Genomic DNA, 20,861 nt, shown 5'->3' on the forward strand with positions numbered 1-20,861 from the left:
GGGAACACTCCAACACTCAGACATCATTTACAGATAGCCAGGGGAACACTCCAACACTCAGACATCATTTACAGATAGCCAGGGGAACACTCCAACACTCAGACATCATTTACAGATAGCCAGGGGAACACTCCAACACTCAGACATCATTTACAAACTAAGCATGTGTGTTTAGTGAGTCCGCCAGATCAGAGGCAGTAAGGATGACTAGGGATTTGACCAATTTCCTGTCCTGCTAAGCATTCAAAATGTAATGAGTACTTTTGAGTGTCAGGGAAAATGTATGTTAATTTCTTTAGGAATGTAGTAAAGAACTTTACACCACTGGTCTAAGGATAATGCAGTGGGTAACTGACTAGGCTGTAACTGAGGATAATGTAGTGGGTAATTGACTAGGCTGTAACTGAGGATAATGTAGTGGGTAATTGACTAGGCTGTAACTGAGGATAATGCAGTGGGTAACTGACTAGGCTGTAACTGATGATAATGTAGTGGGTAATTGACTAGGCTGTAACTGAGGATAATGCAGTGGGTAACTGACTAGGCTGTAACTGATGATGGTGTAGTGGGTAACTGGCTAGGCTGTAACTGATGATGGTGTAGTGGGTAACTGGCTAGGCTGTAACTGAGGATAATGTAGTGGGTAACTAACTAGGCTGTAACTGAGGATAATGTAGTGGGTAACTGACTAGGCTGTAACTGAGGATAATGTAGTGGGTAACTGACTATGCTGTAACTGAGGATAATGTAGTGGGTAACTGACTAGGCTGTAACTGATGATGGTGTAGTGGGTAACTGACTAGGCTGTAACTGAGGATAATGTAGTGGGTAACTGACTATGCTGTAACTGAGGATAATGTAGTGGGTAACTGACTAGGCTGTAACTGAGGATAATGTAGTGGGTAACTGACTAGGCTGTAACTGAGGATAATGTAGTGGGTAACTGACTGGGCTGTAACTGAGGATAATGTAGTGGGTAATTGACTAGGCTGTAACTGAGGATAATGTTGTGGGTAACTGACTATGCTGTAACTGAGGATAATGTAGTGGGTAACTGACTAGGCTGTAACTGAGGATAATGTAGTGGGTAACTGGCTAGGCTGTAACTGAGGATAATGTAGTGGGTAACTAACTAGGCTGTAACTGAGGATAATGTAGTGGGTAACTAACTAGGCTGTAACTGAGGATAATGTAGTGGGTAACTGACTAGGCTGTAACTGAGGATAATGTTGTGGGTAACTGACTGGGCTGTAACTGAGGATAATGTAGTGGGTAACTGACTGGGCTGTAACTGAGGATAATGTAGTGGGTAATTGACTAGGCTGTAACTGATGATGGTGTAGTGGGTAACTGACTAGGCTGTAACTGAGGATAATGTAGTGGGTAACTAACTAGGCTGTAACTGAGGATAATGTAGTGGGTAACTAACTAGGCTGTAACTGAGGATAATGTAGTGGGTAACTGACTGGGCTGTAACTGAGGATAATGTAGTGGGTAATTGACTAGGCTGTAACTGAGGATAATGTTGTGGGTAACTGACTATGCTGTAACTGAGGATAATGTAGTGGGTAACTGACTATGCTGTAACTGAGTATAATGTAGTGGGTAACTGACTAGGCTGTAACTGAGGATAATGTAGTGGGTAACTGACTATGCTGTAACTGAGTATAATGTAGTGGGTAACAGCACTGCCTGAAGCAGTGTAGGTACATTCCCGACTCTACACTATTTTGCGTCTCCCTCTCTCTTTGGCTCCCCTCTCATTTTATGCTATCCCTCTTTGAAAAAAATGAAAATATCCCCAAAATGATTTTTTTTAAAGACTGGGTTGCAGCCAGACTTTTGTATTCACTCATACCATAATATTATACCATAATGGTCCATAATATCATATCATAATATCATTCCATAATATACCGTGATATAATACCATAATATACCATAATACACCATGATATAATAGCATAATATACAATAATATCATACCATAATATACCGTGATATAATACAATAATATACCGTGATATAATACAATAATATACCGTGATATAATACAATAATATACCGTGATATAATACAATAATATACCGTGATATAATACCATAATATACCACAATATAATACCATAATATACCACAATATAATACCATAATATACCGTGATATAATACCATAATATACCATAATATACCGTGATATAATACCATAATATACCACAATATAATACCATAATATACCGTGATATAATACCATAATATACCATAATATACCGTGATATAATACCATAATATACAAAATATACCACAATATAATACCATAATATACCGTGATATAATACCATAATATACCATAATATACCACAATATAATACCATAATATACCGTGATATAATACCATAATATACCGTGATATAATACCATAATATACAGTGATATAATACCATAATATCATACCATAATATACCGTGATATAATACCATAATATACCGTGATATAATACCATAATATACCATAATATACCGTGATATAATACCATAATATACCATAATATACCGTGATATAATACCATAATATACAGTAATATAATGCCATAATATACCGTGATATAATACCATAATATACAGTGATATAATACCATAATATACCATAATATACCGTGATATAATACCATAATATACCATAATATACCGTGATATAATACCATAATATACCATAATATACCGTGATATAATACCATAATATACAGTAATATAATGCCATAATATACCGTGATATAATACCATACTATACCGTGATATAATACCATAATATACAGTAATATAATGCCATAATATACCGTGATATAATACCATAATATACAGTACTATAATGCCATAATATACCGTGATATAATACCATAATATACCGTGATATAATACCGTAATATACAGTGATATAATACGATAATATACCATGATATAATACCATAATATACCATAATATCCCATGATATAATACCATAATATTGTAACGGCGTTCTTTTGTTGTTGAAGGAGAGTCGGACCGAAATGCAGCGTGTAAGTTACTCATGTTTATTGAATGAAGACAAAACGAACGAACTAACACGAATAACTAAATAAATACAAAAAAAACAACAAACAGAACGAAACCTAATACAGCCTGACTGGTGCAACCTACACAGAGACAGGGACAATCACCCACGAAATGCAAAGCGAAATACAGGCTACCTAAATACGGTTCCCAATCAGCGACAACGAGAAGCACCTGACTCTGATTGAGAACCGCCTCAGGCAGCCAACCTAATTAACCACACACACACCCCTAATCAACTACAATCCCAAACACTACAAACCCCAAAACGAAAATACAATACGTCATAACCCCATGTCACACCCTGGTCTGACTAACTAATAAACTAAAACACACAATACTAAGACCAAGGCGTGACAGAACCCCCCCCCCCTAAGGTGCGGACTCCCGAACGCACCTCAAAACCATAGGGAGGGTCCGGGTGGGCATCTGTCCATGGTGGCGGTTCCGGCTCCGGACGTGGACCCCACTTCAAAAATGTCAATGTTTCTCCCCTTCGCGTCCATAGATAATCCACCCTAACCGCCGACCATGGCCGAATAGTCCTCACCCAGAACCCTACATAATAGAAAAGCAGCTCGTGACTGAGGGGCAGCTCGTGACTGAGGGGCAGCTCGGGACTGAGGGACAGCTCGGGACTGAGGGACAGCTCGGGACTGAGGGGCAGCTCGGGACAGAGGGGCAGCTCGGGACAGAGGGGCAGCTCAGCACTGAGAGGCAGCTCAGCACTGAGAGGCAGCCCAGCACCGAGAAAAAGCCCAGCACCGAGAAAAAGCCCAGCACCGAGAAAAAGCCCAGTACTGAGAAAAAGCTCAGCCAGGAAGTAGAATCCGGCAGATCCAGGCTGACTGGCGGATCCTGGCTGACTGGCGGATCCTGGCTGACTGGCGGATCCTGGCCGACTGGCGGATCCTGGCCGACTAGCAGATCTGGCAGATCCTGGCTGACTGGCAGATCCTGGCTGACTGGCGGATCCTGGCCGACTGGCGGATCCTGGCTGACTAGCAGATCTGGAAGAGTCTGGTTGACTGGCAGATCTGGAAGAGTCTGGTTGACTGGCAGATCTGGAAGAGTCTGGTTGACTGGCAGATCTGGAAGAGTCTGGCTGACTGGCAGATCTGGAAGAGTCTGGCTGACTGGAATGGTCTGGCTGACTGGCAGATCTGGAAGAGTCTGGCTGACTGGCAGATCTGGAAGAGTCTGGTTGACTGGCAGATCTGGAATGGTCTGGCTGACTGGCAGATCTGGAAGAGTCTGGCTGACTGGAATGGTCTGGCTGACTGGCAGATCTGGAGGAGTCTGGCTGACTGGAATGGTCTGGTTGACTGGCAGATCTGGAATGGTCTGGCTGACTGGCAGATCTGGAATGGTCTGGTTGACTGGCAGATCTGGAATGGTCTGGTTGACTGGCAGATCTGGAATGGTCTGGTTGACTGGCAGATCTGGAATGGTCTGGTTGACTGGCAGATCTGGAATGGTCTGGTTGACTGGCAGATCTGGAATGGTCTGGTTGACTGGCAGATCTGGAATGGTCTGGCTGACTGGCAGATCTGGAAGAGTCTGGCTGACTGGAATGGTCTGGCTGACTGGCAGATCTGGAATGGTCTGGCTGACTGGCAGATCTGGAAGAGTCTGGCTGACTGGAATGGTCTGGCTGACTGGCAGATCTGGAGGAGTCTGGCTGACTGGAATGGTCTGGTTGACTGGCAGATCTGGAATGGTCTGGTTGACTGGCAGATCTGGAAGAGTCTGGTTGACTGGCAGATCTGGAGGAGTCTGGCTGACTGGAATGGTCTGGCTGACTGGCAGATCTGGAAGAGTCTGGCTGACTGGCAGATCTGGCTGCTTCATGCTGACTGACGGCTCAGGCTGTTTCATGCAGATTGACAGCTCTGGCGGCTTCTTGCAGATTGGCAGCTCCATGCAGACTGGCAACTCCATGCAGACTAGCAGCTCAGGCTGCTGTATACAGACAGGAGGCTCCGGCAGCGCTGTAGAGGAGGAAGGCTCTAGAACCGCTGAACAGACGGGAGACTCCGACAGCGCAGGAGAGGGAGAAAGCGCTGGCCGCGCTGAACAGGCGAGGCGCACTGTAGGCCTGATGCGTGGTGCTGGCACTGGTGGTATTTGGCCGAGGACACGCACAGGAAGCCTAGTGCGGGGAGCTGCTACTGGAGGGCTGGGGTGTGGAGGTGGTTCTGAATAGACCGGACCGTGCAGGCGCATGGAGCTCTTGAGCACCGAGCCTGCCCAACCTTACCTGGTTGAATACTCTCGGTTGCCCTGCCAGTGCTGCGAGGTGGAATAGCCCGCACTGGGCTATGTAGGCAAACCGGAGAAACAGAGCGCAAGGCTGGTGCCATGAAAACCGGCCCAAGGAGACGCACTGGAGAACGGATGCGTAGAGCCGGCTTCATAACATTTGGCTCGACGCTCAATCTAGCCCGGCCGATACGCGGAGCTGAAATATACTGCACCGGGCTATGCACCCGCACTGGGGACACCGTGCGCACCTCTGCATAACACGGTGCCTGTCCGGTCTCTCTAGCCCTCCGGTATGCACAGGGAGATTGCGCAGGTCTCCTACCTGACGCAGCCATACTCCCTGATAGCCCCCCCCAAAAAAAAATTTGGGGCTGCTTTTCGGGCTTCCTTGCCAACCGTGTTCCCTCGTAACGTCGGCTCCGGCTGCCTCTGCTCTCCTTAGTGCCTCCACCTGTTGCCATGGGAGGCGATTTCTTCCAGCCAATATCTCCTCCCAAGTATAGCAACCTTTACCATTCAGCACGTCTTCCCATGTCCATTCTTCGAATAATTCCTCCTCCCTTTGCTGCTCCAGCTGTCTCTGCCTGTTAACACGCTGCTCCTGATTACGCTGTTCCTGCCTGTTGACACGCTGCTCGGTCCGAGTTTGGTGGGTGATTCTGTAACGGCGTTCTTTTGTTGTTGAAGGAGAGTCGGACCGAAATGCAGCGTGTAAGTTACTCATGTTTATTGAATGAAGACAAAACGAACAAACTAACACGAATAACTAAATAAATACAAAAAAAAAACAACAAACAGAACGAAACCTAATACAGCCTGACTGGTGCAACCTACACAGAGACAGGGACAATCACCCACGAAATGCAAAGCGAAATACAGGCTACCTAAATACGGTTCCCAATCAGCGACAACGAGAAGCACCTGACTCTGATTGAGAACCGCCTCAGGCAGCCAACCTAATTAACCACACACACACCCCTAATCAACTACAATCCCAAACACTACAAACCCCAAAACGAAAATACAATACATCATAACCCCATGTCACACCCTGGTCTGACTAACTAATAAACTAAAACACACAATACTAAGACCAAGGCGTGACAAATATACCATAATATACCGTGATATATTACCATAATATACCATAATATACCGTGATATAATACCATAATATACCATAATATACCGTGATATAATACCATAATATACCGTGATATAATACCATAATATACAGTGATATAATACCATAATATACCATGATATAATACCATAATATACCATAATATACCATGATATAATACCATAATATACCATAATATGCTGTGATATAATACCATAATATACCATAATATACCGTGATATAATACCATAATATACAGTGATATAATACCATAATATACCATAATATACTATAATATACCACAATATAATACCATAATATACCGTGATATAATACCATAATATACCGTGATATAATACCATAATATGCCATAATATACCGTGATATAATACCATAATATACAGTGATATAATACCATAATATGCCGTGATATAATGCCATAATATACCATGATATAATACCATAATATGCCGTGATATAATACCATAATATACCATGATATAATACCATAATATACCGTGATATAATACCATAATATACCATAATATACCGTGATATAATACCATAATATACCATAATATACCGTGATATAATACCATAATATACCATAATATACCGTGATATAATACCATAATATACCATAATATACTGTGATATAATACCATAATATACCGTGATATAATACCATAGTATACAATGATATAATACCATAATATACCGTGATATAATACCATAATATACCATAATATACCGTGATATAATACCATAATATACAGTGATATAATACCATAATATGCCGTGATATAATACCATAATATACCATGATATAATACCATAATATACCATAATATACCGTGATATAATACCATAATATACAGTGATATAATACCATAATATACCATAATATAGTATAATATACCACAATATAATACCATAATATACCGTGATATAATACCATAATATACCGTGATATAATACCATAATATTCCATAATATACCGTGATATAATACCATAATATACAGTGATATAATACCATAATATACCATAATATACCGTGATATAATACCCTAATATTCCATAATATACCACAATATAATACCATAATATACCACAATATAATACCATAATATACCATAATATACCACAATATAATACCATAATATACTGTGATATAATACCGTAATATACCATAATATACCGTGATATAATACCATAATATCATAGCATAATATATTACCATAATATACCATAATATCATACCATATTATACGGTGATATAATACCATAATATACCATAATATACCGTGATATAATACCGTAATATACCATAATATACCGTGATATAATACCATAATATACAGTGATATAATACCATAATATGCCGTGATATAATACCATAATATACCATGATATAATACCATAATATACCATAATATACCGTGATATAATACCATAATATACCATAATATACCGTGATATAATACCATAATATACAGTGATATAATACCATAATATACCATAATATAGTATAATATACCACAATATAATACCATAATATACCGTGATATAATACCATAATATACCATAATATACTGTGATATAATACCCTAATATTCCATAATATACCACAATATAATACCATAATATACCACAATATAATACCATAATATACCATAATATACCACAATATAATACCATAATATACTGTGATATAATACCGTAATATACCATAATATACCGTGATATAATACCATAATATCATAGCATAATATATTACCATAATATACCATAATATCATACCATATTATACGGTGATATAATACCATAATATACCATAATATACCGTGATATAATACCGTAATATACCATAATATACCGTGATATAATACCATAATATCATACCATAATATCTTACCATAATATACCATAATATCATACCATATTATACGGTGATATAATACCATAATATACCATAATATACCGTGATATAATACCATAATGCCCCTGGTCAAAAGGAGTTCAAAGAACAATTGTTATGTTCTCATAACACAAAAACTGCCCAGTCGTGCGGATGATTATAGAATGTTTGTATAAAACATTCGCCTGATGTTGCAAGAAACACATTTGTTCTCTAAAGGTTCACAGGTACAGATCTAGGATCAGCCTCCCCTCGCCCAATCCTATCCAAACTGATCCACGTGTCACAAGGAAGGGATGTCTCGGTTTTCGAGGAGACGTCTGTTCTTGGTACAGCTGTAGCCCCTCTCCCAACAGCTGCATTGGCAGTAATCACTGACTAACTGTTATGTGTTGGGTGACAAGATATGAATTGCTCACACAATGGATGGTAGTCAATTAAGTACACAGGATTAATGGCTAAATATGTGCCAAGTGACTTTGACTGCTAGCTGGATCTTCTCAAGATACTTAAGTGTTCACAAATGACATTAGCCATACTCATATACACTAAGTGCACAAAACATTAAGAACACCTGCTCTGTCCATGACGGAGGCTGACCAGGTGAATCCAGGTGAAAGTCATGATCCCTTAATGATGTCACTTGTTAAATCCACTTCAGTCAGTGTAGATGAAGGGGAGACAAAATATGTAAGTGCCTTTGAACGGGGCATGGTAGTAGGTACCAGGCGCACCGGTGTGTGTCAAGAACTGCAACGCTGCTGGGTTTTTCACGCTCAACAGTTTCCCGTGTCTATCAAGAATGGTCCACCACTCAGAGGACACCCAGTCAACTTGACACAGCTGTGGGAAGCATTGGAGTCAACATGGGCCAGCATCCCTGTAGAACTCTTTCGACACCTTGTAGTGCCCTGATGATTTGAGGCTATTCTGAGGGCAAATGGGGAGGGGGGTGGGGTGCAATTCAATATTAGGGAAAGGGGGATACCTAGTCATTTGTACAACTGAATAGCTTTAACTGAAAGTTATCTCCTGCATTTAACCCAACCCCTCTGAATCAGAGAGGTGGGGGGGGGGCTGCCTTAATCGATATCCACATCTTTGGCGCCCGGGGATAGTCATTAGGGAGGTGTTCCTAATGTTTGGTGTACTCAGTGTATTTGTATTTGTACAGCATGCTGTACTACACTACCCATAATGCTCTGCAACTGGTGTCTCATTATTAATACAATGTTGATATTTATTTTACCTTTATTTAACTAGGCAAGTCAGTTAAGAACAAATTCTTATTTACAATGACGGCCCTGCAAGGGCCAAACCCAGACGACGCAAGGGTGTATTGTTAGCTGACCTGCAAGGTGTATTGTTAGCTGACCTGTGGGACTCCCAATCATGTTAGCTGGATGTGATTGTTAGCAGCCTGGATTCAAACCAGGCTATTGTCAGCTGACAGGTATTGTTAGACGCAAGGTGTATTGTTAGCTGACTGCAAGGCACTGAGATGCAAGTGTATTGTTAGCTGACCTGCAATGCATATTGTTACCTGACTGCAAGGTGTATTGTTAGCTGACCTGCAAGGCATATTGTTAGCTGACCTGCAAGGCACCTATTGTTAGCTGACCTGCAAGGTATTGTAGCTGACCTGTATTGTTAGCTGAGCTGACCTGCAATGCATATTGTTAGCTGACCTGCAAGGTAACCTGGCATATTGTTAGCTGACCTGCAAGGTATTGTTAGCTGACCTGCAATGTATTGTCAGCTGACCTGCAAGGCATATTGTCAGCTGACCTGCAATGCATATTGTTAGCTGACCTGCAAGGTGTATTGTTAGCTGACCTGCAAGGCATATTGTTAGCTGACCTGCAAGGCATATTGTCAGCTGACCTGCAAGGCATACCTTGTTAGCTGACCTGCAAGGCAGCTATTGTTAGCTGACCTGCTGACTGACCTGCAAGGTGTATTGTTAGCTGACCTTGTATTGTTAGCTGACCTGCAAGGCATATTGTTAGCTGACCTGCAAGGTGTATTGTCAGCTGACCTGCAAGGCATATTGTCAGCTGACCTGCAAGGCATATTGTTAGCTGACCTGCAAGGTGTATTGTTAGCTGACCTGCAAGGTGTATTGTTAGCTGACCTGCAAGGTGTATTGTTAGCTGTATTGTCAGCTGACCTGCAAGGCTGACCTGCAAGGTGTATTGTCAGCTGACCTGCAAGGCATATTGTTAGCTGACCTGCAAGGTGTATTGTTAGCTGACCTGCAATGCATATTGTTAGCTGACCTGCAAGGTGTATTGTTAGCTGACCTGCAAGGCATATTGTTAGCTGACCTGCAAGGTGTATTGTTAGCTGACCTGCAAGGCATATTGTTAGCTGACCTGCAAGGCATATTGTTAGCTGACCTGCAAGGTGTATTGTTAGCTGACCTGCAAGGCATATTGTTAGCTGACCTGCAAGGAGTATTGTTAGCTGACCTGCAAGGTGTATTGTTAGCTGACCTGCAAGGTGTATTGTTAGCTGACCTGCAAGGTGTATTGTTAGCTGACCTATTGTTAGCTGACCTGCAAGGTGCATATATTGTTAGCTGACCTGCAAGGAGTATTGTTAGCTGACCTGCAAGGTGTATTGTTAGCTGACCTGCAAGGAGTAATGTTAGCTGACCTGCAAGGTGTATTGTTAGCTGACCTGCAAGGTGTATTGTTAGCTGACCTGCAAGGTGTATTGTTAGCTGACCTGCAAGGTGTATTGTTAGCTGACCTGCAAGGTGTATTGTCAGCTGACCTGCAAGGTTAGCTGACCTGCAAGGTGTAGTAAGCTGACCTGTATAGCTGACCTGCTGCAAGGTGTATTGACCTTAGCTGACCTGCAAGGTGTATTGTTAGCTGACCTGCAAGGCGTATTGTTAGCTGACCTGCAAGGTGTATTGTTAGCTGACCTGCAAGGCTTATTGTTAGCTGACCTGCAATGCATATTGTTAGCTGAACTATAAGGCATATTGTCAGCTGACCTGCAAGGCGTATTGTCAGCTGACCTGCAAGGCGTATTGTCAGCTGACCTGCAAGGCATATTGTCAGCTGACCTGCAAGGCGTATTGTCAGCTGACCTGCAAGGTGTATTGTTAGCTGACCTGCAAGGTGTATTGTCAGCTGACCTGCAAGGTGTATTGTTAGCTGACCTGCAAGGTGTATTGTTAGCTGACCTGCAAGGCGATTTGGGCCCTAGTGTAGAACACATGTTTGCTGAGGCATTAGGATAGACCATAGTAACGGACAGTGGGGGGACGGAGGGGTCCAGTAAGCCTACTCTAGCCTTATTTCCTCTCTCCCGTGTCAGCTGACTGGGTACCCTGAAAGCCAGTCCGACCCAGACAGGTGGTGCGTTCTGATTCTCATGCTTTTATTTTCTCTAGAAGATCAGATCAGAGAGTTTTGAACAGGTGTCAGCAAAATGTCTAGCCTATCAACAGGTGCATAAGGTGGGGATTAGGTTAGCGAATTGGAATGCACCATAAATTTCAATGTCACTCATTGTCAAATCAAATCAAATGTATTTATATGTAGCCCATCTTACATCAGATGATATATCAAAGTGCTGCACAGAAACCCAGCCTAAAACCCCAAACAGCAAGCAATGCAGGTGTAGATGCACGGTGGCTAGGAAAAACTCCCTAGAAAGGCCAAAACCTAGGAAGAAACCTAGAGAGTTACCAGGCTATGAGGGGTGTCCAGTCCTCTTCTCGCTGTGCCGGGTGGAGATTATAACAGAACATGGCCAAGATGTTCAAATGTTCATAAATGACCAGCATGGTCAAATAATCATAAGCACAACAGTTGAAACTGGAGCAGCAGCACGACCAGGTGGATTGGGGACAGCAAGGAGTCATCATGTCAGGTGGTCCTGAGGCATGGTCTGAGGGCTCAGGTCCTCTGAGAGAGAGAGAAAAGAAAGAGAGCAAGAGAGAATGAGAGAGCATACTTAAATTCACACAGGACACCGAATAAGACATGAGAAATACTCCAGATATAACAGACTGACCCTAGCCCCCCGACACATAAACTACTGCAGCATAAATACTGTAGGCTGAGACAGGAGGGGTCAGTAGACACTGTGGCCCCAGCCGATGATACCCCTGGACAGGGCCAAACAGGCAGGATATAATCCCACCCACTTTGCCAAAGCACAACAACCCCCACACCACTGGAGGGATATCTTCAACCACCAACTTACCATCCTGAGACAAGGCCGTGTATAGCCCACAAAGATCTCCACCATGGCACAACCCAAGGGGGGGGGGGCGCCAACCCAGACAGGAAGACCACGTCAGTGACTCAACCCACTGAAGTGACGCACCCCTCCTAGGGACGGCATGGAAGAGCACCAGTAAGCCAGTGACTCAGCCCCTGTAATAGGGTTAGAGGCAGAGAATCCCAGTGGAAAGAGGGGAACCGGCCAGGCATAGACAGCAAGTGCGGTTCATTGCTCCAGTGCCTTTCCGTTCACCTTCACACTTCTGGGCCAGACAAGACTCAATCATAGGACCTACTGAAGAGATGAGTTTTCAATAAAGACTTAAAGGTTGAGACCGAGTCTGCGTCTCTCACATGGGTAGGCAGACCATTCCATGAAAGTGGAGCTCTATAGGAGAAACCCTGCCTCCAGCTGTTTGCTTAGCAATTCTAGGGACTATTAGGAGGCCTGCGTCTTGTGACCGTAGCGTACGTGTAGGTATGTACGGCAAGACCAAATCAGAAAGATAGGTAGGAGCAAGCCCATGTAATGCTTTGTAGGTTAGCAGTAAAACCTTGAAATCAGCCCTTGCCTTAACAGGAAGCCAGTGTAGGGAGGCTAGCACTGGAGTAATATGATACATTTTTTGGTTCTAGTCAGGATTCTAGCAGCTGTATTTAGCACTAACTGTAGTTTATTTAGTGCTTTATCCGGGTAGCCTGAAAGTAGAGCATTGCAGTAGTCTAACCTAGAAGTAACAAAAGCATGGATTCATTTTTCCGCATAGTTTTTTGATAGAAAATGTCTGATTTTTGCAATGTTACATAAATGGAAAAAAGCTGTCCTTGAAACAGTCTTGATGTGTTCGTCAAAAGAGAGATCAGGGTCCAGAGTAACGCCGAGGTCCTTCACAGTTTTATTTGAGACGACTGTACAACCATCAAGATTAGTTGTCAGATTCAACAGAAGATCTCTTTGTTTCTTGGGACCTAGAACAAGCATCTCTGTTTTGTCCGAGTTTAAAAGTAAAATGTTTGCAGCCATCCACTTTCTTATGTCTGAAACACAGGCTTCTAGCGAGGGCAATTTTGGGGCTTCACCATGTTTCATTGAAATGTACAGCTGTGTGTCATCCACATAGCAGTGAAAGTTAACATTATGTTTTCGAATGACATCCCCAAGAGGTAAAATATATAGTGAAAACAATAGTGGTCCTAAAACAGAACCTTGAGGAACACTGAAATTTACAGTTGATTTGTTAGAGGACAAACCATTCACAGAAACAAACTGATATCTTTCCGACAGATAAGATATAAACCAGGCCAGGACTTGGGTTTGGGTTTGCAATCTCTCCAAAAGAATGTGGTTGATCGATGGTATCAAAAGCAGCACTAAGGTCTAGGAGCACGAGGACAGATGCAGAGCCTCGGTCTGACGCCATTAAAAGGTCATTTACCACCTTCACAAGTGCAGTATCAGTGCTATGATGGGGTCTACAACCAGACTGAAGCATTTTGTATACATTGTTTGTCTTCAGGAAAGCAGTGAGTTGCTGTGCAACAGCTTTTTCAAAAACTTTTGAGAGGAAATGGGAGATTCGATATAGGCCGATAGTTTTTTATATTTTCTGGGTCAAAGTTTGGCTTTTTCAAGAGAGGCTTTATTACTGCCACTTTCAGTGTGTTTGATACACATCCAGTGGATAGAGAGACGTTTATTATGTTCAACATAGGAGGGCCAAGCACAGGAAGCAGCTCTTTCAGTAGTTTTGTTGGAATAGGGTCCAGTATGCAGCTTGAAGGTTTAGAGGCCATGATTATTTTCATCATTGTGTCAAGAGATATAGTACTAAAACACTTGAGTGTCTCTCTTGATCCTACGTCCTGGCAGAGTTGTGCAGACTCAGGACAACTGAGCTTTTGAGGAATACGCAGATTTAAAGAGGAGTCTGTAATTTGCTTTCTGATGATCATGATCTTTTCCTCAATGAAGTTCATGAATTTATTACTGCTGAAGTGAAAGCCATCCTCTCTTGGGGAATGCTGCTTTTTAGTTAGCTTTGCGACAGTATCAAAAATACATTTCATATTGTTCTTATTTTCCTCAATTAAGTTGGAAAAATTGATGATAGAGCAGCAGTGAGGGCTCTTCGATACTGCATGGTACTGTCTTTCCAAGCTAGTCGGAAGACTTCCAGTTTGGTGTGGCGCCATTTCCGTTCCAATTTTCTGGAAGCTTGCTTCAGAGCTCGGTCATTTTCTGTATACCAGGGAGCTAGTTTCTTGTGACAAATGTTTTTAGTTTTTAGGGGTGCAACTGCATCTAGAGTATTGCACAAGGTTAAATGTATTTCCTCAGTTAGGTGGTTAACTGATTTTTGTCATCTGATGTCCTTGGGTAGGCAGAGGGAGTCTGGAAGGGCATCAAGGAATCTTTGGGTTGTCTGAGAATTTATAGCACGACTTTTGATGCTCCTTGGTTGGCGTCTGAGCAGATTATTTGTTGCGATTGCAAATGTAATAAAATGGTGGTCCGATAGTCCAGGACTATGAGGAAAAACATTAAAATCCACAACATTTATTCCATGGGAGAAAACTAGGTCCAGAGTATGAATGTATCAGTGAGTAGGTCCGGAGACATGTTGGACAAAACCCACTGAGTCAATGATGGCTCCGAAAGCCTTTTGGAGTGGGTCTGTGGACTTTTCCATGTGAATATTAAAGTCACCAAAAATTTGAATATTATCTGCTATGACTACAAGGTCCGATAGGAATTCAGGGAACTCAGTGAGGAACGCTGTATATGGCCCAGGAGGCCTGTAAACAGTAGCTATAAAAAGTGATTGAGTAGGCTGCATAGATTTCATGACTAGAAGCTCAAAAGACGAAAACGTCAGGGTTTTTTTGTGAATTGAAATTTGCTGTATTAAATGTTAGCAACACCTCCGCCTTCCCGGGATGCGCTGGGGATATGGTCACTAATGTAACCAGGAGGTGAGGCCTCATTTAACACAGTAAATTCATCAGGCTTAAACCATGTATCAGTCAGCCAATCATATCAAGATGATGATCAGTGATTAGTTAATTGACTATAACTGCCTTGGAAGTGAGGGATCTAACATTAAGTAGCCCTATTTTGAGATGTGAGGTATCACGATATCTTTCAATGATGACAGGAATGGAGGAGGTCTTTATTCTAGTGAGATTGCTAAGGCGAACACCGCCATGTTTAGTTTTTCCCAACCTAGGTCGAGGCACAGACACGATCTCAATGGGGATAGCTGAGTTGACTACACTAACTATGCTAGTGGCAGACTCCACTAAGCTGCTAGGCTGGCTAACAGCCTGCTGCCTAGCCTGCAGCCTATTTCATTGTGGAGCTAGGGGAGTTAGAGCCCTGTCTATGTTCGTAGATAAGATGAGAGCACCCCTCAAGCTAGGATGGAGTGCGTCACTCCTCAGCAGGCCAGGCTTGGTCCTGTTTGTGGGTGAGTCCCAGAAAGAGGGCCAACTATCTACTAATTCTATCTTTTGGGGGGGGGCAGAAAACAGTTTTCAACCAGTGATTTAGTTGTGAGACTCTGCTGTAGAGCTCATCACTCCCCCTAACTGGGAGGGGGACAGAGACAATTACTCGATGCCGACACATCTTTCTAGCTGGTTTACACGCTGAAGCTATGTTGCACTTGGTGACCTCTGACTGTTTCATCCTAACATCGTTGGTGCCGAAGTGGATAACAATATCTCTATACTCTCTACACTCGCCAGTTTTAGCTTTAGCCAGCACCATCTTCAGATTAGCCTTAACGTCGGTAGCCCTGCCCCCTGGTAAACAGTGTATGATCGCTGGATGATTCGTTTTAAGTCTAATACTGCGGGTAATGGAGTCACCAATGACTAGGGTTTTCAATTTGTCAGAGCTAATGGTGGGAAGCTTTGGCGTCTCAGACCCCGTAACAGGAGGAGCAGAGACCAGAGAAGGCTCGGCGTCTCAGACCCCGTAACGGCAGGAGCAGAGACCAGAGAAGGCTCGGCGTCTCAGACCCCGTAACGGCAGGAGCAGAGACCAGAGAAGGCTCGGCGTCTCAGACCCCGTAACGGCAGGAGCAGAGACCAGAGAAGGCTCGGCGTCTCAGACCCCGTAACAGGAGGAGCAGAGACCAGAGAAGGCTCGGCGTCTCAGACCCCGTAACGGCAGGAGCAGAGACCAGAGAAGGCTCGGCGTCTCAGACCCCGTAACAGGAGGAGCAGAGACCAGAGAAGGCTCGGCGTCTCAGACCCCGTAACAGGAGGAGCAGAGACCAGAGAAGGCTCGGCGTCTCAGACCCCGTAACAGGAGGAGCAGAGACCAGAGAAGGCTCGGCGTCTCAGACCCCGTAACGGCAGGAGCAGAGACCAGAGAAGGCTCGGCGTCTCAGACCCCGTAACAGGAGGAGCAGAGACCAGAGAAGGCTCGGCGTCTCAGACCCCGTAACAGGAGGAGCAGAGACCAGAGAAGGCTCGGCGTCTCAGACCCCGTAACGGCAGGAGCAGAGACCAGAGAAGGCTCGGCGTCTCAGACCCCGTAACAGGAGGAGCAGAGACCAGAGAAGGCTCGGCGTCTCAGACCCCGTAACGGCAGGAGCAGAGACCAGAGAAGGCTCGGCGTCTCAGACCCCGTAACAGGAGGAGCAGAGACCAGAGAAGGCTCGGCGTCTCAGACCCCGTAACGGCAGGAGCAGAGACCAGAGAAGGCTCGGCGTCTCAGACCCCGTAACGGCAGGAGCAGAGACCAGAGAAGGCTCGGCGTCTCAGACCCCGTAACAGGAGCAGAGACCAGAGAAGGCTCGGCGTCTCAGACCCCGTAACAGGAGGAGCAGAGACCAGAGAAGGCTCGGCGTCTCAGACCCCGTAACAGGAGGAGCAGAGACCAGAGAAGGCTCGGCGTCTCAGACCCCGTAACGGCAGGAGCAGAGACCAGAGAAGGCTCGGCGTCTCAGACCCCGTAACAGGAGGAGCAGAGACCAGAGAAGGCTCGGCGTCTCAGACCCCGTAACGGCAGGAGCAGAGACCAGAGAAGGCTCGGCGTCTCAGACCCCGTAACGGCAGGAGCAGAGACCAGAGAAGGCTCGGCGTCTCAGACCCCGTAACGGCAGGAGCAGAGACCAGAGAAGGCTCGGCGTCTCAGACCCCGTAACGGCAGGAGCAGAGACCAGAGAAGGCTCGGCGTCTCAGACCCCGTAACGGCAGGAGCAGAGACCAGAGAAGGCTCGGCGTCTCAGACCCCGTAACAGGAGGAGCAGAGACCAGAGAAGGCTCGGCCTCTCAGACCCCGTAACAGGAGGAGCAGAGACCAGAGAGCTCGGCCTCTGACTTCAACTCACTGCATCCTGGGGAGAACCGGTTGAATGTTTCTGTCGGCTGAATGAGCGACACTGGTTGAGCATTCCTACAGCATTTCCCTCCAGAAGCCATGAGAAAGTTGTCCGGCTGCGGGGACTGTGCGAGGGGATTTATACTACTATCTGTACTTACTGGTGGCACAGATGCCGTTTCATCCTTTCCTACACTGAAATGACCCTTACCTAACGATTGCGTCGTAAACTGGGCTTGCAGCACAGCTTTCCTCGCCATATGGCGATCGTTCTCCTGTATATTATGAGTACAGCGACTGCAATTAGAAGGCATCATGTTAATGTTACTACTTAGCTTCGGCTATTGAAGGTCCTGACGAACCGTGTCCAGATAAAGCGTCCGGAGTGAAAAAGTTGAATGAAAAAAAAGTTGAGTGAGGGAAAAACTACAAATATAAACGGTAATTAAAAAGTAAAAAAACTTAAAGTTTTCAGGTAGCAAAGTAAGGTTAGCAACAAAACGCACAGCAGCACGTAAACCAGTCTGCAAGTTTGCAAGTTGTCTGCAAGCCAAACATGCTTGACAATGAGCACAAGCAGATCAGGGGCCAAGCTACTTTTCTCTGTGCCCTTCACTGATTTGTCCCTACTGATAGGTGTGAGTCATATCACAACAGTAATAGTTCAACCTCGTCCCTACTGGTGTGATTCAACAGTCAGTGAATTATCTCAGAGCGAGATACAGAGTGACGAACTCAGAGCGAGGATCTCCTTCCAAAGGGATGAACTCAGAGCGAGGATCTCCTTCCAAAGGGACAAACTCAGAGCGAGGATCTCTTTCCAAAGGGACGAACTCAGAGCGAGGATCTCCTTCCAGAGGGACATCAGGTTCTGCAACACACTCGGTTTCTCAGAAATGTAGCTTTCCTCCAACTTAAATACAACCAGCGAGTTTTACAGTTCATTGAGCGGATAGGAAGCAGGCTCTCTCTGGCAAGAACAAAGACCGTGGTGTCTGCTTCATGACTAATAACAAGTGGTGCAATGGGGGAAAGTTAGTTACTATCAACACATAACTGTCCAACTCGCAGAAATTCCACTCTTGTCCACTGCTACACTTCTTTTCGACAGTGGTATAAGGCCCTCTCCCGTCCTACTTTTGGCAAATCTGACCACAATTCCATTTTGCTCCTCCCCGCCTACAAACAAATGCTCAAGAGGGATGTTCTGGTGGTCAGGTTTGGACAACGCTGGTCTGACTAATCAGAATCCATGCTCCGTGGATGGAATATGTTCCGTGGCGCGTCTGGGGATAACATGAATGCATAAGCCGACCCAGTCTCAGAAAAAAAGTGCATACTGTAGATGATGTGATACCGATGGTGTCGTTCAAAACTTACCCGAATCAAAAACAGTGGCTTGATTCCAGCCCTGTCAGGAAACTGAAGGAGAGAGATGATGCTTGTAAACATGGCAAGGAGACTGGAGACAATTGTATGGTTAAACAGTTCAAATATGCCCTACACAGATCGATCAAGATGACGAGGCACAAGTATAGGGACAAAGTGAAGGAGCAATTTGGTGGGTCGGACACCATGTGTATGTGGCAGGGGCTTCTAACATCACAGATCACAAAAAAAGAAAGCCAGTCAACATCATCATGAAGGTAGGCATCATTACCTCTTCCACACTGATCCTCAACACAATTCAATTCAAGGGGTTGGCCCCACAAAGGGTGAGTCCTCAGTCCCCAAATCCTGTACTCCCATTATCCCCACCTGCTTCAAGAAGGCCACCATCCCCGTGCGACTGAACGTGGCATCTCATGATGTGCAGTTCAAACTCCCCCTCCCTGATTAAGTTCGCTGACGATCAACAGTAGTAGGCCTGATTACCAACCATAGTGCCCTCTAAGCTCACCACGAGCTCACGGCCTACAGAACTGGGTCCTGGACTTCCTGGAGGTGGTGAAGGCACACTCTTCCACACTGATCCTCAACACGGGGGCCCCACAAGGGTGAGTCCTCAGTCCCCTCCTGTACTCCTTGTATACCCACGACTGCGTGGCCTCTCACAGTTCAAACTCCCTCATTAAGTTCGCTGACGATCAACAGTAGTAGGCCTGATTACCAACAATAACGAGACGGCCTACAGAGAGGAGGTAGGCACACTGACGGCTTGGTGCCAGATTAACAACCTCTCCCTCAACGTCAAAAAAACAAAGGAGCTGATTGTTAATTTCAGGAGGAACCAGGCTGAGAACGTCCCCATCAACGGGTGCGCCGTGGAAATGGTAAAAAAACACAAACTTCCTCGATGTACACATCTCTGAGCAGCTGAAATGGTCAAACCACAAGGACACTGTAGCGTAGAGGTACGATGGCAACTCTTCAACCTCAGGAGGCTGAAGAAATTTGGCTTGTCCCCGAGGGGGCCCTCACAGGGTTCTACGGGAGCACCATCGAGAGCACCACTCTCGGGCTGCATCACAGCCTGGTCCGGCCGCGGACCGCAAGGCGCTACAGAGGATGGTACCTGTCAGACTGTCAGACTGGCCAATAGCTTCTAACCCCCCGACCATCAGACTGCTGAATAGCCACCACTAGGCAGCTACCTCCTCTCCCTGTCCCCCCCCTTGACCCCTGGACTTCCTACCCCTCCCCCACTGCTCACTGCTCCCCCAATGGACATTTACCCTTCCCCACCACCCCAATGGAGATTTATCATTGTTACAGTTGTAAATATGTATATATTATTTTATTTTTTAAATTGTATTATTCTTGTTTCATTCACTTCTCTTTTTGACATGCACTGTTGGAGCTCGGAACTTAATACTTTCACTGTACCCTGCAATTACATCTGCGACCCTGTGCATGTGACTAATAAAATAATCTAAAAAAACAGTAGTCG

At 44.6% G+C, this 20,861-nt stretch overlaps 1 protein-coding gene across 1 annotated transcript in view; it reads left to right on the top strand.

Annotated features, from left to right (window-relative positions):
- The window catches only part of LOC135517073 (fibrillin-2-like), a 36,912-nt gene extending 16,399 nt beyond the window's left edge, over window positions 1-20,513 (top strand). Inside the window, exons 6-8 of the mRNA XM_064941095.1 lie at window positions 19,892-19,968; window positions 20,196-20,244; window positions 20,352-20,513. Of these exons, the coding sequence (XP_064797167.1) occupies window positions 19,892-19,968; window positions 20,196-20,244; window positions 20,352-20,513 (288 nt within the window). The remainder of the gene's footprint in view (window positions 1-19,891; window positions 19,969-20,195; window positions 20,245-20,351) is intronic.
- The last annotated feature ends 348 nt before the right edge of the window (window positions 20,514-20,861 follow it).

Source organism: Oncorhynchus masou, chromosome 28, assembly GCF_036934945.1.
Source record: "Oncorhynchus masou masou isolate Uvic2021 chromosome 28, UVic_Omas_1.1, whole genome shotgun sequence".
Taxonomy (NCBI): Eukaryota; Metazoa; Chordata; class Actinopteri; order Salmoniformes; family Salmonidae; genus Oncorhynchus; species Oncorhynchus masou.